Source organism: Oncorhynchus nerka, linkage group LG25, assembly GCF_034236695.1.
Source record: "Oncorhynchus nerka isolate Pitt River linkage group LG25, Oner_Uvic_2.0, whole genome shotgun sequence".
Taxonomy (NCBI): Eukaryota; Metazoa; Chordata; class Actinopteri; order Salmoniformes; family Salmonidae; genus Oncorhynchus; species Oncorhynchus nerka.
Window position 1 is genome coordinate 22130894 of NC_088420.1, and position 17836 is coordinate 22148729.

The window sequence follows — 17836 nt, forward strand, 5'->3', positions numbered from 1 at the left end:
ACGAGGCGAAGTATATTCTATAGCTGTCCGTCTGGAAATAATGTCCGGGTAAATCTCAACCAAAATATCCGGTCGGATACCTGAAGAAATGGGCTGTCTCTTCTTCGTTTGACCAAGAAAAAAACCCTAGGCAAATGACAAGACTGTTGACATCGTGTGGAAGCTGTAGGTGTTGCAACCTCGGCCTCATTTAATCTGGGTCACCTTTAACAATTGGTTGAAGTCGTGCATGGATATATTTTTCCATTTTCAGTGATCAGATTTTCCTGCACTTTTCGATGAAACGCACGTTCTGTTATAGTCACAGCCGTGATTTAACCAGTTTTAGAAACGTCTGTGTGTTTTCTATCCACACATACTAATCATATGCATATACTATATTCCTGGCATGAGTAGCAGGGCGCTGAAATGTTGCGCGATTTTTAACAAAAAGCTGCGAAAATTCGCAGCTTCCTAAAGAGGTTTTAAAGATGATAACAACAGGTAGCAGCGGGGTGCAAATAGTCTGAGTAGCCATTTGATTAGATGTTCAGGAGTCTTATGGCTTGGGGGTAGAAGCTGTTTAGAAGCCTCCGGTACCGCTAGCCGTGCGGTAGCAGAGAGAACAGTCTATAATTAGGGTGGCTGGAGTCTTTGACAATTTTTAGGGCCTTCCTCTGACACCGCCTGGTACAGAGGTCCTGGGTGGCAGGAAGCTTTGCCCCAGTGATGTAATGGGCTGTACGCACTACCCACTGTAGCGCCTTGCAGTTGGAGGCCGAGCAGTTGCCATACCAGACAGTGATGCAACCAGTCAAGATGCTCTCGATGGTGCAGCTGTAGAACTTTTTGAGGATCTGTGGACCCATGCCAAATCTTTTCAGTCTCCTGAGGGGGAATAGGTTTTGTCGTGCCCTCTTCATGACTGTCTTGGTGTGATTGGACCATGTTAGTTTGTTGGTGATGTGGATACCAAGAAACTTGAAGCTCTCAACCTGCTCCACTACAGCCCCGTCGATGAGAATGGGGGCATGCCTGGTCCTCTTTTTCCTGTAGTCCACAATCATCTCCTTTGTCTTGATCATGTTGAACAAGAGGTTGTTGTTCCGGAACCACCTGGCCTGGTCTCTGACCTCCTTCCTATAGGCTGTTTCTTCGTTGTCGGTGATCAGGCCTACCACTGTTGTGTCATCGGTAAACTTAATGATGGTGTTGGAGTTGTGCCCTGGCCGTGCAGTCATGAGTGAACAGGGAGTACAGGAGGGGACAGAGCACACACCCCTGAGGAGCCCCTGTGTTGAGGATCAGTGTGGCAGGTGTGTTGTTACCTACCCTTACTACCTGGGGGCGGCCCGTCAGGAAGTCCAGGATCCAGTTGCAGAGGGAAGTGTTTAGTCAAAAATCAAATCAAATCAAATTTATTTATATAGCCCTTCGTACATCAGCTGATATCTCAAAGTGCTGTACAGAAACCCAGCCTAAAACCCCAAACAGCAAGCAATGCAGGTGTAGAAGCACGGTGGCTAGGAAAAACTCCCTAGAAAGGCTAAAACCTAGGAAGAAACCTAGAGAGGAACCAGGCTATAGGGGGTGGCCAGTCCTCTTCTGGCTGTGCCGGGTGGAGATTATAACAGAACATGGCCAAGATGTTCAAATGTTCATAAATGACCAGCATGGTCAAATAATAATAATCATAGGCAGAACAGTTGAAACTGGAGCAGCAGCACGGCCAGGTGGACTGGGGACAGCAAGGAGTCATCATGTCAGGTAGTCCTGAGGCATGGTCCTAGGGCTCAGGTCCTCCGAAAGAGAGAAAGAAAGAGAGAAAGAGAGAATTAGAGAGAGCATACTTAAATTCACACAGGACACCGGATAGGACAGGAGAAGTACTCCAGATGTAACAAACTGACCCTAGCCCCCCGACACAAACTACTGCAGCATAAATACTGGAGGCTGAGACAGGAGGGGTCAGGAGACACTGTGGCCCCATCCGATGATACCCCCGGACAGGGCCAAACAGGAAGGATATAACCCCACCCACTTTGCCAAAGCGCAGCCCCCACACCACTAGAGGGATATCTTCAACCACCAACTTACCATCCTGAGACAAGGCCGAGTATTGCCCACAAAGATCTCCGCCACGGCACAACCTGTTTGCCTGTTTGGTGGTTCGTCGGAGGGCATAGTTGTATTTCTTATAAGCTTCCGGGTTAGAGTCCCGCTCCTTGAAAGCGGCAGCTCTATCCTTCAGCTCAGTGTGGATGTTGCTTGTAATCCATCGCTTCTGGTTGGGGTATGTTCGTACGGTTACTGTGGGGACGGCGTCATCGATGCACTTATTGATGAAGCCAATAACTGATGTGGTGTACTCCTCAATGTCATTGGAGGAATCCCAGAACATATTCCAGTATGTGCTAGCAAAACAGTCCTGTAGCTTAGCATCTGCTTCATCTGACCACTTTTTTATTGATCGAGTCACTGCTTCCTTCTTTAATTTTTGCTTGTAAGCAGGAATCAGGAGGATAGAATTATGGTCAGATTTTCCAAATGGAGGGCGAGGGAGAGCTTTGCATGCGTCTCTGTGTGTGGAGTAAAGGGTTTTTTCCCCTCTGGTTGCACATTTAACATGCTGATAAAAAATTTGGTAAGACCGATTTAAGTTTCCCTGCATTAAAGTCCCCGGCCACTAGGAGTGTTGCCTTTATGTGAGTGTTTTCCTGTTTGCTTATGGCGGAATACATTGAGTGTTGTCTGAGTGCCAGCATCAGTCTGTGGTGGTATGTAGACAGCTACAAAAAATACAGATGAAAACTCTCTTGGTAGATAGATGGGTCTACAGCTTATCATGAGATACTCTACCTTGAGACTTCCTTCGATATCGTGCACCAGCTATTATTTACAAATATACATTGTTGACCGCCACTTGTCTTACGAGACGCCGCTGTTCTATTCTGCCGATACAGCGTATAACCAGCCAGCTGTATGTTGAAAATGTCGTCGTTCAGCCACGACTAGGTGAAGCATAAGATATTACAGTCTTGAATGTACCGTTGGTAGTTAAATCTTGCGCGTAGGTCATTGATTTAATTTTCCAAAAATTGCACGTTTGCTAGCAGAATGGAAGGCAGTAGGAGTTTATTCGATCTCCTACGAATTCTCAGAAGGCAGCCCGCCCTCCGAACCCTTTTTCTCCGCCTTTCTCCGCCTTCTCTTTGCGCAAATTATATGATGATCAAAATTGGAAGTACAACTGCAGAATTATGGGCAATTACTATACTTTTGTGCACCAAACAATTTCATACAATTTCAGAGTGATGGCTGGAACTGGGACCTTTCTGTTGCATTTCAAAGATGGTGGTAGAAAAAAACTGGTTGTTTTTTTCTTTGTATTTTCTTCTACCAGATCTATTGTGTTATATTATCCTACATTCAATTCACATTTACACGAACTTCAAAGTGTTTCCTTTCAAATGGTACCAAGAATATGCATGTCCTTGCTTCAGGGCTTGAGCTACAGGCAGTTCGATTTGGGTATGTCATTTTAGGCGAAAATTGAAAAAAGGGGGCTATCCCTAAGAATTAAAAACCCTTCTTTAACCTGTCTCCTCCGATTCACCCACACTTATTGAAGTGGATTTAACAGGTGACATCAATAAGGGATCATAGTTTTCACCTGGATTCACCTGGTCAGTCCATGTCATGGAAAGAGCAGGTGTTCCTAATGTTTTATACACTCAGTGTATATGACTATAATGGTAATGTAGTAGTAGTGTAGTAGTAGTAGTAGTAGTAGTGGGAGTTGTATTACTAGAAGTGGTTATATTGCCTGGGGAACAATAGAATTGGACATAAGTGTTGTCCTTTGCTCAATATAACCACCTCTAGCAAATATCATTTGCCTGTGGCAATAGTGGCTGTGCCCCTTTGCAAATATATCTAGTGCCTACTGTGAAGTTAGATAAAGGTTACATTTAAAAAATTAAAAAATTAAAAAAATAAAGCCAAGGTAAACTCCCAACTCCTATAGCCCATGTCAGTTCCATGACCAAAGCCTTTCTACGATCCACATACTGAAACAAAACGGGCCTCTCTGAAATGAGTGGTGGGCTAGCTGAAAGATGATGTCACAGTACTGCATTCTGTGAGGAAAAGGCCAGCTGTTTGTAATTGGTGGCCGGTGGGATCGCATGCAGTGCAGGAGCATTATATAAGCCAACAAGTTAAGGCAAGTCACCGATACACAGACCCATCTGGCCGTGAGGCTTTTATCTGCCACAGTGAGAACTTAGCCTGCCTTCTGGCCTGTCAAATCAAATCAAATGAATGTTTATTTGTCACGTGCGCTGACTACAACAGGTGTAGGCAGACCGTACAGTGAAATACTTACTTACAGGCTCTAACCAAGAGTGCAAAAAGGTATTAAGTGAACAACAGGTCAGTAAAGAAATAAAAACAACAATAAAAAGACAGTGAAAAACAGTAGCGAGGCTATAAAAGTAGCGAGGCTACATACAGACACCAGTTAGTCAGGCTGATTGAGGTAGTACGTACATGTAGATATGGTTAAAGTGACTATGCATATATGATGAACAGAGAGTAGCAGTAGCGTAAAGAGGGGTTGGCGGGTGGTGAGTGGTGGGTGGCGGGACTCAATGCAGATAGCCTGGTTAGCCAATGTGCGAGAGCACTGGTTGGTCGGGTCAATTGAGGTAGTATGTACATATGTACATGAATGTATAGTTAAAGTGACTGTGCATATATGATAAACATCCATACTGTCCATACTTTCATTGATTTTTATGGGGCTGGGGACAACCTCAATAAAACATAAATACGGGCCTGTGGTGTTAAAGAGAAAGGTCAAGGTCACATATGCAACCTATACTGTAAGCAATATAGTGAAGGGTGGACAGCCATAGCACAGCTATTACAGTAGAAATGGCACATTAGTAACAACTAACACGTTCATGACTTTAAGCAACCCAGTGCAGCTGAGGTTTCTCACGCTTTATTTCTACTGCGCTGAACATGTTGTCTACTGTACACATTCTGCCAAGGAAATTGCCCTTTCACCTAAATGATAGTATCAAGTCTAGACCCTATTCATACCTTATCTTTACTCTCCTTACTTTTCCCTTATATTTCAGGGAACTGGGGAGGGATTTGTTCGCGACACACTCTCATGCGGGATGGTAGCAACGCCAGTCTGAACACGGGCCTGATCACGCTGCAGAACTACGGCCAGTACCTGCCCCCCCAACACGTTCAGCTCACCCTGGCTCATGAACTGGGCCACAGCCTGGGCGCCCCTGTGAGTTCTGGACAGTATCAACCTTGGCTATCCTTAATGTTTTACCCCCATTGGAGTCCTAGCACTTTCCTTTACTTGTTATTTTACTGATATTTGGTGTTATTTTACTGATACATGTCATTTCATCACATTACCTTTTTTGTTGTACCGGTCATGATGCAGCTCTCTGCATTAATTCGTTGCAGGATTTGAACCCCTGTGTTCAAAGGCATTCTTATGTTTTGGAATTCAGACAGTATGTGAAATAGCTGTTTTCACATGTTGAGCTTAAGTTTTCACATGTGAGGAGAATAATATGTTTTCATGTTTTTGCAGTTTTACATGTTAAGATTTTCATATCTGAGAATCAGATTGGAATTGTAGGTTCACATGTGAAAATCAATCACATGTGAAAATATAATTTGCAGGTTCACATGTAAGAAACCTCCACATGTGAAAATCTCACTTTCACATGTGGAATTGCATGTTTTTCATGTATGAAACTGCAGATTAGATTTTTACATGTGAAATTCAAATCTGCAGTTTCACATGAAAGAAAACTCCACATTTACGCCAATGTTTGTAAACAAAGTAAATGTATACAAACATTGTATAGCCTTAAACCATGGTTAAAACTATAATTTTTATATCATGGATGACATCGTCTCCTTGCATCCATAGTGTAGTCTATTGATTTGAGATTGGTTGCATTTCTCCAGCCTCATCCCTCATTTCAGTGCTAGAGGCGTCACTACAGACGCCCTGGTTCGAATCCAGGTTGTATCATAACTAGCTGTGATTTTACAATGCAAGCGCAAATTAATTGTAAATGGATACCCAAAAAGAGTTTTCAGTGCTTTTTAAAAATGTTTATGATAGTATAATTAAATAAAACGCCTCCTTCTTTCCTGCAATTTTCCCTATCTTTGGTTATGTAACCCTGGCCTTTTTTTTCATTTGCAAGTTTTAGTGTATTCATTCCAGCAACATAGCACCCTATATCCTACTGCTGGTTTTCTTCTGAAGCTTAGCAGGGTAGGTCCTGGTCAGTCCCTGGATGGGAGAGCAGACATTTGTGAAAATAAACGTGAAGGAAAAACACGTCAAAAGTTAACGTGAAATTTCACACTTGTCCAAAAACCACGTTTTTTTTTTTTTTGTAAGGAAGACCTTCCTGCCCTGGCCTTTGGTAAAACGGGATTTGTTGTGAGTGTGTATATGTAGTATGATCCACTTCACTGCTGCCGATGTTATAAAAGTTGGTCTTTATTGACTAATGTATAGTTTTGAGCGATTAACCAAAATATGGGCATTTGTTTTGTTTTTAAACAACTAATTTACCTATGTAATTGACCTTATTATTATTTATTTTAATTATTTTAATTTAATTTAGTTCGTTTAAAAAAAATGTGAGCTCTATGCGCACATTGTGCAGTTTCTGTGGAGATAAATTAGCTCAAGCCCATACTGTGAAATGTAAAAGGGAGTTGTAATTGTCACTAACGTCGTAATGAGCGGACCAAGGCGCAGCGTGAGTATAGTTCCACATATTTTTCATCTCCATAAAACAAAACAATAAAGAAACAACGAACCGTGAAATCATGCCGTGTGCACACAGGCAACTACACATAAACAATATCCCACCCAACACAGGTGGGGAAATGGCTACCTAAATATGATCCCTAATCAGAGGCAACGATAAACAGCTGCCTCTAATTGGGAACCATATTAGCACCAACATAGAAATATACATACTAGAACACCCCCTAGTCACGCCCTGACCTACTACACCATAGAGAACCAAGGGCTCTCTATGGTCAGGGCGTGACAGTCATTTCCAAAAGGCCAATATTCTACATAGTTTAGAGCAGAAAACGTGGTAATTAATTACAATGACCATAATCCATTGCAAACCTACTTGTCCAGTCTGTGTGTTTCTTTTAACCTGCTACATAAAAGATACAGAAGGATGAGAGATGTAGAGGGATAGATGGACAGTGAGCAGTAGCTTCCCAAGGTACTGTATCTCTGCCTAAAAATAAATGACCTAAGTGATTGATGGTTGGTATTCAGCAGTCAAAAAACTTAGCCTTATTTGCTACTAAAATTGTGATTTTGTCAGACAGAATAAGCCGCAGACAGAATATACACAACAACTTAATACAAAAATGAAAGTAAAGTCATGTGAATAAATGATGGTTAACAAGTGATAAGCAGTAATGTTCAGTCACTACCATCATGGGACTTTTATTCATTGTTTTATTCTGTGTTGTTACAGCATTCAACCCACAGAATGCATAGTGCATTCAATGTATAAAAAAAACAAGAATCTAAACCGAAATCCGTGATTGATTTTTATTAATCGAACCTAACCGAACCAATCTCTAAAAGCACTAATCGCTCAGCATTACTAATGATTAGTGCATTTGGAAAGTATTTGTGTTACGTTATAGCCTAATTCTAAAATAGACTTAATAATAATTTCCCTCATCAATCTACACACAATACCCCACAATGACAAAGCTAAACCAGATTTTTTTTACATTTTTGCATGTCAGAACAAAAACCAAGCTATGAGGTCGAAGGAAATGTCGTAGAGCTCCGAGACAGGATTGTGTCAAGGCACAGATCTGGGGAACACAGTGGCTCCATCCTTCTAAAATGGAAGAAGTTTGGAACCAACAAGACTCTTCCCAGCCAATCTGAGCTATTGGGGGAGAAGGACCTTGGTCAGGGAGGTGACCAAAAACCAGATGGTCCAGAGTTCCTCTGTGGAGATGGGAGAACCTTCCAGAAGGACAACCATCTCTGCAGCACTCCACCAATCAGGCCTTTATGGTATAGTGCCCAGACGGAAGCCACTCCTTGGAGCCCGCTTGGAGTTTGCCAAAAGGCACCTAAAGAACTTGCCGACCATGAGAAACAAGATTCTCTGGTTGGATGAAACCAATATTGGACTTTTTAGCCTGAATGTCAAACGTCACGTCTGGAGGAAACCTGGCACCATCCCTACGGGGAAGGATGGTGGTGACAGCATCATGCTGTGGGGATGTTTTTCAGAGGCAGGGACTGGGAGACTAGTCAGGATCGAGGGAAAGATGAAATGATAGGCTACCTGCCACCCATTATTGGTACCCCTTACAGAAATCCCCCACACACCGACTTTCCCTCCATAACCACCAGCAGCACCATCTACGACCTTTCTCCCACTGCCTCAAATGCCAACATTCCACCCCCCTCCCTATACCCTGCTCCCACAGAGATGTTATTCACACTTCCATAGGCAGCAATGGATTCTTCCCAGGCGTTCCTGCACAGATTAGTTCTGCTACAGCATGTCGGTCTGTGGCCCTTTTATAAATCCAGCAGGTTCTTGGCTGAACGGTGCAGTACCCCGGGTCCACTGACAGGCATGCATCATTGTTTCCAGATGGAGGATGTGATAGGACACAGAGAGATCAGAGGGCCTGCTTCACCTGAGATGTATGATGAGGGGGAAGGGGGAGGTAAGGGGTCTGAGGGGAGAGAGGGGGCCAGGCCTTTGGCCTACTTTGGTAATGATAATCTCTCCCATAGTCCCATAGTGTCTGGAAACCCTCTTGCTATCCTTAATGTGACAGCATGGCCCTCCGAGAGATAGAGGAAAGAGAGAGGGAAGAGTGAGAGAAGAACCTAACAAAGGGGCCTCAGTCATTTGTCTACACATAGTTTATTTGCCCCTTAAACTGTTCTAAGTGATTACAATCCCAGTCCATATTAACATCTCAACAGCAGATTTAAACACATGAACGATCGGACCTCATCATTTGTTCTGGTAATCAGAGAAAGTTGGTATTGGAGAGATTCAGAGAAGGCTCAGGGCTGTATCTATATGTGCTGTCCTGGGTGTGTTGTTTGTTATGAGAACATTGTATTCCTCTTCCAGAACCATGGCCAACAGTGAGACAGCACTTTTGTCTCTCTCTTAAAATGACCTTCATTTAAGTTAACAAGCGTTTGTATCCAGCAATAAAGAGAGTCATTTTTAGTCTTAAGGCTGTGATCGAATCCCCGAGCTGACAAGGTAAAAATCTGTCTTTCTGCCCCTAAACAAGGCAGTTAACCCACTGTTCCTAGGCCGTCATTGTAAATAATAATTTGTTCTTAACTGACTTGCCAGGTTAAATAAGGATATATCTTGGGGGCTCCCGAGTGGCGCAGCTGTCAAAGGCACTGCATCTCAGTGCTAGAGGCATCACTACAGACCCTGGTTCGATATCAGGCTGTATCACAACCGGCCATAGTGTGGTGCACAATTGGCCCAGCGTCATCCAGGTTAGGGTTTGGCCACGGTAGGCCAAACCCTCATTGTAAATAATAATTTGTTCTTAATATTTTACAATTGTAACGATATTCGTCTTCCTCTGACGAGGAGTATGAAGGATCGGACCAATACGCAGCGTGGTACGTGTCCATGTAGATAATTCATTAACATTGAACACCAAAAACAAAATAACAAGGAGAACGAACGAAAACGAAACAGTTCTGTCTGGTGAAGACACAGAGACAGAAAACAAACACCCACGAAACACAAGTGGGAAAAGGCTACCTAAGTATGATTCTCAATCAGAGACAACTAACAACACCTACCTCTGATTGAGAACCATACCAGGCCAAACGCAAACACAACATAGAAAACGGAACATAGACAACCCCCCAAAAAAAAGGTGCGGACGCAAAACCTAAACCTATAGGGGAGGGTCTGAGTGGGTGTCTGTCCGCGGTGGAGGCTCTGGCGCGGGACGTGGACCCCACTCCACCATAGTCCTTCTCCGCCTCTTTACCCGCCTCCGTGGCCTCTAACGCGGCGACCCTCGCCGCCAACCTCGGACTGGGGACCCAAGCCACGGTTCCCGAATGGACGGGAGATTCCGGCAGCACCGGACAGGCGGGAGACTCCGGCAGCTCCAGAGGGAAGGGGGATTCTGGCAGTTCCTGGCTGACGGACGGCTCTGGCAGCCCCTGGCTGACGGACGGCTCTGGCAGCTCCTGGCTGACTGACGGCTCTGGCAGCTCCTGGCTGACTGACGGCTCTGGCAGCTCCTGGCTGACTGACGGCTCTGGCAGCTTCTGGCTGACTGACGGCTCTGGCAGCTCAGGACAGATGGGCGACTCTGGCAGCTCAGGACAGACGGGCAACTCTGGCAGCTCAGGACAGACGGGAGACTCTGACAGCTCAGGACAGACGGGAGACTCTGGCAGTGCTGGGCAGGAGGAAGGCTCTGGCAGCGCTGGACAGGCAGGAGCATCTGTAGGGAGGAGATGGAGAGACAGCCTGGTGCGGGGGGCTGCCACCGGAGGGCTGGTGCGTGGAGGTGGCACCAGATAGACCGGACCGTGAAGGCGCACTGAAGGTCTCGAGCACCGAGCCTGCCCAGCCCTACCTGGCTGAATGCTCCCCGTAGCCAGGCCAGTGCGGCGAGGTGGAATAGCCCGCACTGGGCTGTGCTGGCGAACTGGGGACACAGTGCGCACCGGGGGCACAGTGCGCACTGGGGGCACAGTGCGCCTCGCGGCATAACACGGTGCCTGCCCGGTCCCTCACTCTCCACGGTAAGCACGGGGAGTTGGCGCAGGTTTCCTACCTGACTTCGCCATACTCCTCGTGTGCCGCCCCCCAATACATTTTTGGGGCTGCCTCTCGGGCTTCCAGCCGCGCTGCCGTGCTGCCTCCTCATACCGCCGCCTCTCAGCTTTCCCTGCCTTCAGCTCTGCCTTGGGGCGTCGATATTCCCCAGCCTGTGCTCAGGGTCCCTTGCCGTCCAGAATCTCCTCCCATGACCAGGAGTCCTGAGATCGCTGCTGCTGCCCGTTACCACGCTGCTTGGTCATTTGGCGGTGGGTGTTTCTGTAATGATATTCATCTTCCTCTGACGAGGAGTATGAAGGATCGGACCAATATGCAGCGTGGTACGTGTCCATGTAGATAATTTACTAACATTGAACACCAAAAACAAAATAACAAGGAGAACGAACGAAAACGAAACAGTTCTGTCTGGTGAAGACACAGAGACAGAAAACAAACACCCACGAAACACAAGTGGGAAAAGGCTACCTAAGTATGATTCTCAATCAGAGACAACTAACGACACCTGCCTCTGATTGAGAACCATACCAGGCCAAACGCAAACACAACATAGAAAACGGAACATAGACAACCCACCCAACTCACGCCCTGACCATACTAAAAAAAAGACATAATAAAAGAACTAACGTCAGAACGTGACAACAATGAGTTCAGTAGTTGTTTTCTCAGAATCACCCCATACAAATCCCTCCAATAGTTTTACTTTGAATGAAAAAGGATGTTCACTAATAACTTTCATCTGGTGAAAATGATTGAATTTGACATAAATATGTTTAAAAATGAGGGCCCCAATGTCATTCTACTGTGAAGTAGAACCTTTATGTTCTGTGTTGTATTTGCTTCTCAGCATGATGAAGGTTTGGATTGTGGGAACCTGGGTTCTTCTGGAGGGAAAGGCAGGTTCTTGATGTTCCCTCACGCTACCAATGAGGTCCGGGAGAACAACGATAAGTTCTCTCCCTGCAGCATCAAGCATATCAGCCGAGTCCTGAAAGTCAAGAAGGATGACTGCTTTGTGGGTGAGGCTCTACATGTAGGTCTAAACAAACCAGACCTCCTCTGTGGAAAAGAGGACATCAATAGCATGTAGTGTTCTGTTTCTCTACAGTGCCTTCAGAAAGTATTCATACCCATTTACTTTTTCCACATTTTGTTGTGTGAAAGCCTGAATTTAATTTATTAAATGTAGATTTTTGTGTCACTTCCCTACACACAATACCTGATAATGTCAAAGTGGAATTATGTTTTTCAAAATGTTTACAAATGAATTAAAAATGAAAAGCTTAAGTCAAAAGTATTCAACCACTTTGTTATGGCATGCCTAAATAAGTTCAGGAGTAAAAATCACATAATCACATAGTAAATTGCATGTACTCACTCCGTCCGCAATAATAGTGTTAAACGTGATTTTTGAATAACTACCTCATCTCTTTACCCCACACATACAATTATCTTTAAGGTCCCTCAGTCGAGCAATGCATTTTTCAACACAGATTCAACCACAAAGACCAGGGAGGTTTTCCAATGCCTAACAAAGAAGGACCCCTATTGGTAGATGGGTAAACATAAAAAGCAGACATTTATTATCCCTTTGAGCATGGTTATTATAATTACACGTTGAATGGTGTATCAATACACCCAGTCACTGCAAAGATACAGGCGTTGTTCCTAACTCAGTTGCCGGAGAGGAAGGAAACGGCTCAGGGATTTCACCATGAGGCCAATGGTGACTTTAAAACAGTTACAGAGTTTAATGGCTGTGATAGGACAAAACTGAGGATGGATCAACAACATTGTAGTTACTCCACAATACTAACCTAACTAATAGAGTGAAAAGAAGGAAGCCTGTACAGAATAAAAGTATTCCAAAACATGCATCCTGTTTGCAACAAGGCAACAAGTATCTGCTTCTCACCAGACAATGGAAGATGAATTCCCCTTTCAGCAGGACAATAACATTAAACACAAGGCCAAATCTACACTGAAGTTGCTTACCAAGAAGACAAAGAATGGCCGAGTTACAGTTTTGACTTAAATCTACTTGAAAATCTATGGCAAGACCTGAAAATGGTTGTCTAGCAATGATCAACAACCAATTTGACAGAGCTTGAAGAATTTTGAAAATAATTATGGGTGAATGTTGCACAATCCAGGTGTGGAAAGCTCCTAGAGACACAGAAAGACTCACAGCTGTAATCGCTGCCAAAGGTGCTACTACAAAGTATTGACTCAAAGAAATATCAAATTACATAAGTATTCACACCTTTATTTCATTTTCAATAAATTTGCAAAAATGTATAAAAATGTGTTTTACATTGTCATTATGGGATATTGTGTGTAGAGTTAAATGGTCAAATGGTATGAATACTTTCTGAAGGCACTGTATCTCTCTCTGGGTATCTCTCTCTCTCTCTCTCTCTGGATCTGATTTATTCCAATCATTTATGAAGATACCACAGGACATTTTGCAAATGAGAACTTGTTCTCAACTAGCCTACCTGGTTAAATAAAGGTTAAATAAAAAAATAAAAAAAATAAAAAACATCTACATGAGTCAGCAGTGTTGAGATGAGCTAATGTGTGTGGCTATATGTGTTCTGTCCTGTCAGTCAGTGATCAGCCCATCTGTGGGAATCAGATCGTGGAGGAGGGGGAGGAGTGTGACGTGGGCCACAACGAGACAGACCTCTGCTGCCACAGCGCCAAGGAATCTGTGGGCATCCAGTGTCGCCTGAAACCTGGCAAGAAGTGCAGGTAACTTTGGTTCCAAAGTTTCGCAATTAAAATCAGTAGTAGGATTAAAATTGTCCCTTTGCAATTTGCTGATTCTAGATCTGTTTCTATGCGTAATTTCTATATAAAGTTACATAATATCACCCATGGAACATTTTCGTCAAATCAAATCAAATGTATTTATATAGCCCTTCGTACATCAGCTGATATCTCAAAGTGTTGTACAGAAACCCAGCCTAAAACCCCAAACAGCAAGCAATGCAGTTGTTGAAGCACGTTGGCTAGGAAAAACTCCCTAGAAAGGCCAAAACCTAGGAAGAAACCTAGAGAGGAACCAGGCTATGAGGGGTGGCCAGTCCTCTTCTGGCTGTGCTGGGTGGAGATTATAACAGAACATGGCCAAGATGTTCAAATGTTCATAAATGACCAGCATGGTCAAATAATAGGTCTGGGACAGGTAGCATGTCCGGTGAACAGGTCAGGATTCCATAGCCGCAGGCAGAACAGTTGAAACTGGACCAGCAACACGGCCAGGTGGACTGGGGACAGCAAGGAGTCATCATGCCAGGTAGTCCTGAGGCATGGTCCTAGGGCTCAGGTTCTCCGAGAGAGAGAGAGAAAGAAAGAAAGAGAGAATTAGAGAGAGCATACTTAAATTCACACAGGCCACCGGATAAGACAGGAGAAGTACTCCAGATATAACAAACTGACCCTAGCCCCCGACACATAAACTACTGCAGTATAAATACTGGAGGCTGAGACAGGAGGGTTCAGGAGACACTGTGGCCCCATCCGATGATACCCCCGGACAGGGCCAAACAGGAAGGACATAAACCCACCCACTTTGCCAAAGCACAGACCCCACACCACTAGAGGGATATCTTCAACCACCAACTTACCATCCTGAGACAAGGCCGAGTATAGCCCACAAAGATCTCCGCCACGGCACAACCCAAGGGGTTGGGGGTCAAAGCAGAGTTGTGGTTGTGGCTGTGAGGATAATTGCCTCTATCTTACCATTCAAAAACAAAACAGTAAATCACAATACACCCAGTAATTGTCTCTCTTTGTATATCTGTCCGTCCGCCCACCTGCCTGTCTGTCTCTCTGTCTATCTGTCTGTTTGTCTTTCTGTCTGTCCCCTCAGTCCCAGTCAGGGTCTGTGCTGTGGGCCAGCGTGTGTCTTGAAACCGTCAGGGGTCAGCTGTGAGGAGGAGTCAGACTGTCAGCTGGAGAGTATTTGCTCTGGTCTCTCCCCCATCTGCCCCGAGCCTGTGGCCAAGGCCAACATGACCATATGCAGTCTGGGCACCCGGGTGTGTCTCAACGGGGTGAGCACCGTAGGAGGGCCAGTTGATGACTCAACATTTTCACCCATTGCACCCACTGTCTCATTGCGACAACATTCCAAAGTCAACAGTATCCACTTTCACAGGATCTGTTGTCCTTGGTGTCCAACTTGAGTACATTTACTCAATGTTTTCACCCATTCAGATGATAAATGGGGTTCTGAGTTTGGAAAGTTGTTCTGAATGTGAATATTGCTCAACTTTTTCAATGCAAATTACATACGTATGGCTCTCTATGGGGGCATAAATCCTGAAATATAAGATTTGGACCAAAACACATTTCTGAGGCTGCCTGGAGCAAGGAACAAGTTAACTGAATACAGATGTTTAGGATTTGTGGAAATGAGCAGGCCTGTCCTGCATTTTTGTCTGTGAGACTTCACTGGTGGCCATAATGTACTAGAGCTCATCCAGGCTAGAGCTCATCCATTCTCTTTATGTCTTCTCCCCTCTCTCCTCTATTTCACCATCCCTCTTTCTCTCTCTCTCTATCCTTCCTCTCCTCTTCCCCTATCCTTTTCCCTTTCTCCATCTCTCTATCTCTCTCTCTCCCTCCTTCACTCTCCCCTATCTTTTTCTCTCCATTTCTCCCTCTATTTCTCAGAACTGTGCTAAATCACTGTGTGTGAGGTACGGCCTGGAGCAGTGTGACTGTCTGGGAGAGTCCAAAAACGAAAAGTGCCACATGTGCTGTCAACAGCCGGGTAAGCACTGTCATGACGTTGGCCTGGGGGTAGATTTATGACAGTCAAAAATACCTCTTCCCCCCTTTTTCCTCTCTCTACCCTACTGATGTGAAATTTGAAAACCCCTTGGTTAACATACAGATTCTGGGAACATCAGAAGGTGGGGGGAAATGAACTATATTCTGGTAATCTGACCAATTGAACATATGCGGTGGTACTTAATGAATATGATGTCAGTTCGGTTGTCATCTGGGACAATTATCATCAATGATAGGATGCTATAAACTCTACAGTGGAAAGTCTACACATCAGAGTTATCGGATTCACATGGAATTGTTGTTCAATTTAAATGTTTGAATATAAAATTATTGGTGAAGAGATGAAACGTAATTTTAGCTTCCAAATGAGAGATTTGGGTTTTCATAAGGTTAGGGCTCTGCTCAATCAGTGGCCCGTCCCTGTGAAGAGTCATGGGTTATAAAATGTTTCAGACACACCCTTCTCCCTCCACTATATAAAGCCTTGACAAAAATGTAACCTCCTGTTCCGAGGACGTGAGAACGACGGTCTGATGTCAGAATGGTTCAGATAAAAACTGCAGAACGAAGCCAACATCAGCGTGATCTTTGGTTGCGAATGGTATGCACTTTGAACTCTTATTCACTACAGAAGTGATACCTCCTAGCCGTTGAGTTAGCAACAGCAGCTGCAAACGAGGTTTAGGAAGGAACAGACAGAGTATCCCGTCTATCACACAACTACGTTACTACAACGTATCCAATTGACCATCAGAGACATTCTTCAAAGGACAAAGGACTCGGTTTGGCAACACGGCCTTCCATCTACCACCAACCTACCGAAGCGCAGCTCAGAGTAAATATTTATTGCATTTTCCTTTTCCAAATGGGCGGTAATTTAGAATGCATAAAATACTGTATTTACGATAGCACAGCTTCTTCCTTTGGTCCTCAGTCTTCCCGCTCTTTCACTCAAACCCAGCCCTTTCCTTTTGTGTAACCAGCTGTCATATCTGTTCCGCCCGCTAGGGACGTTTTCCTTTCTGACGTAATTTGTAATCAAGGTATGATTCATTCTGTGTATATGTAATTATGTGTGATTAGTTAGGTATTTAGTAAATAAATAATGAAACCCAATTTTGCATTGCTGATTCAACTTGTTAGCCAGGGTTCGTGAAGATCAAAATGAGACTGAATTAAGGTGATGATTAATATTGACTGCTATTGATGTAAAATATTACTAAGTCTTTAAGAGTTTATTCGGAAGATAACAGCTCTATAAATATTATTTTGTGATGCCCCGACTCTCTAGTTACTTACATTTACATGATTAGCTCAATCAGGTAATATTAATTATGGAGAAATTATTTTATAGAATAGCATGTCATATCACTTAATCCGGCATAGCCAAAGACACGACAGCACAATCCCTCTTCTCCTCCCTCACCCTCGTTTCCTCTGGTGTGCTTAGATCTGGAGAATGGGGCGGCAGGGTAGCCTAGTGGTTAGAGTGTTCGACTAGGTTGCAAGTTCAAATCCCCGAGCTGACAAGGTACAAATCTGTCGTTCTGCCGTGGGTTAACAGGCAGTTTAACCCACTGCTCCTAGGCCCTCATTGAAAATAAGAATTTGTTCTTAACTGACTTGCCTAGTTAAATAAAGGTAAAATAAAAAATGTGTTTATGATTGGGGCAAAAACATTTGCTTTGAGGTTCCCATCATAATACATCCTTCTGTTCGATCATCTGACGTGCTGTGTAAAAGTTCAAATGTGGGCATGTGCTTTCCACTCAGTAAACTCAATCATTTCATCTATAACAAAATGTTCACGGTATTTCTTCACCTCAGACAAGCCTGCAACCTGCGCCAGCACCACATCCTCTGTCTTGACCAGGCATTTCCAGGGAAAGCGTGTAGCCTTGGTTGCCGGGGCACCGTGTTCAGCCAAGCAGGGCTACTGCGACATGTTCCAGGTGTGTCGCATCCTGGACGCTGACGGGCCCATCGCCAGGCTGAAGAACTCCTTTCTCCACCTGGTAGACCTGGATGAGTTTGATGACCTGGCTGAGTGGATAAAGGTTTGTTATATGTTTGTTGTGCTTTAGGGGGTCGTCTATCTATCTAAAAACATTTCCACTGCATTTTAACCCTACCAC

General features: G+C 44.3%; 1 protein-coding gene across 1 annotated transcript in view; it reads left to right on the top strand.

Moving 5' to 3' along the window:
• The window catches only part of si:ch1073-396h14.1 (disintegrin and metalloproteinase domain-containing protein 10), a 68128-nt gene that overhangs the window by 46952 nt on the left and 3340 nt on the right, over window positions 1–17836 (top strand). The window contains exons 9-14 of the mRNA XM_029633894.2: window positions 5127–5290; window positions 11743–11914; window positions 13505–13649; window positions 14776–14959; window positions 15582–15681; window positions 17529–17758. Of these exons, the coding sequence (XP_029489754.1) occupies window positions 5127–5290; window positions 11743–11914; window positions 13505–13649; window positions 14776–14959; window positions 15582–15681; window positions 17529–17758 (995 nt within the window). The remainder of the gene's footprint in view (window positions 1–5126; window positions 5291–11742; window positions 11915–13504; window positions 13650–14775; window positions 14960–15581; window positions 15682–17528; window positions 17759–17836) is intronic.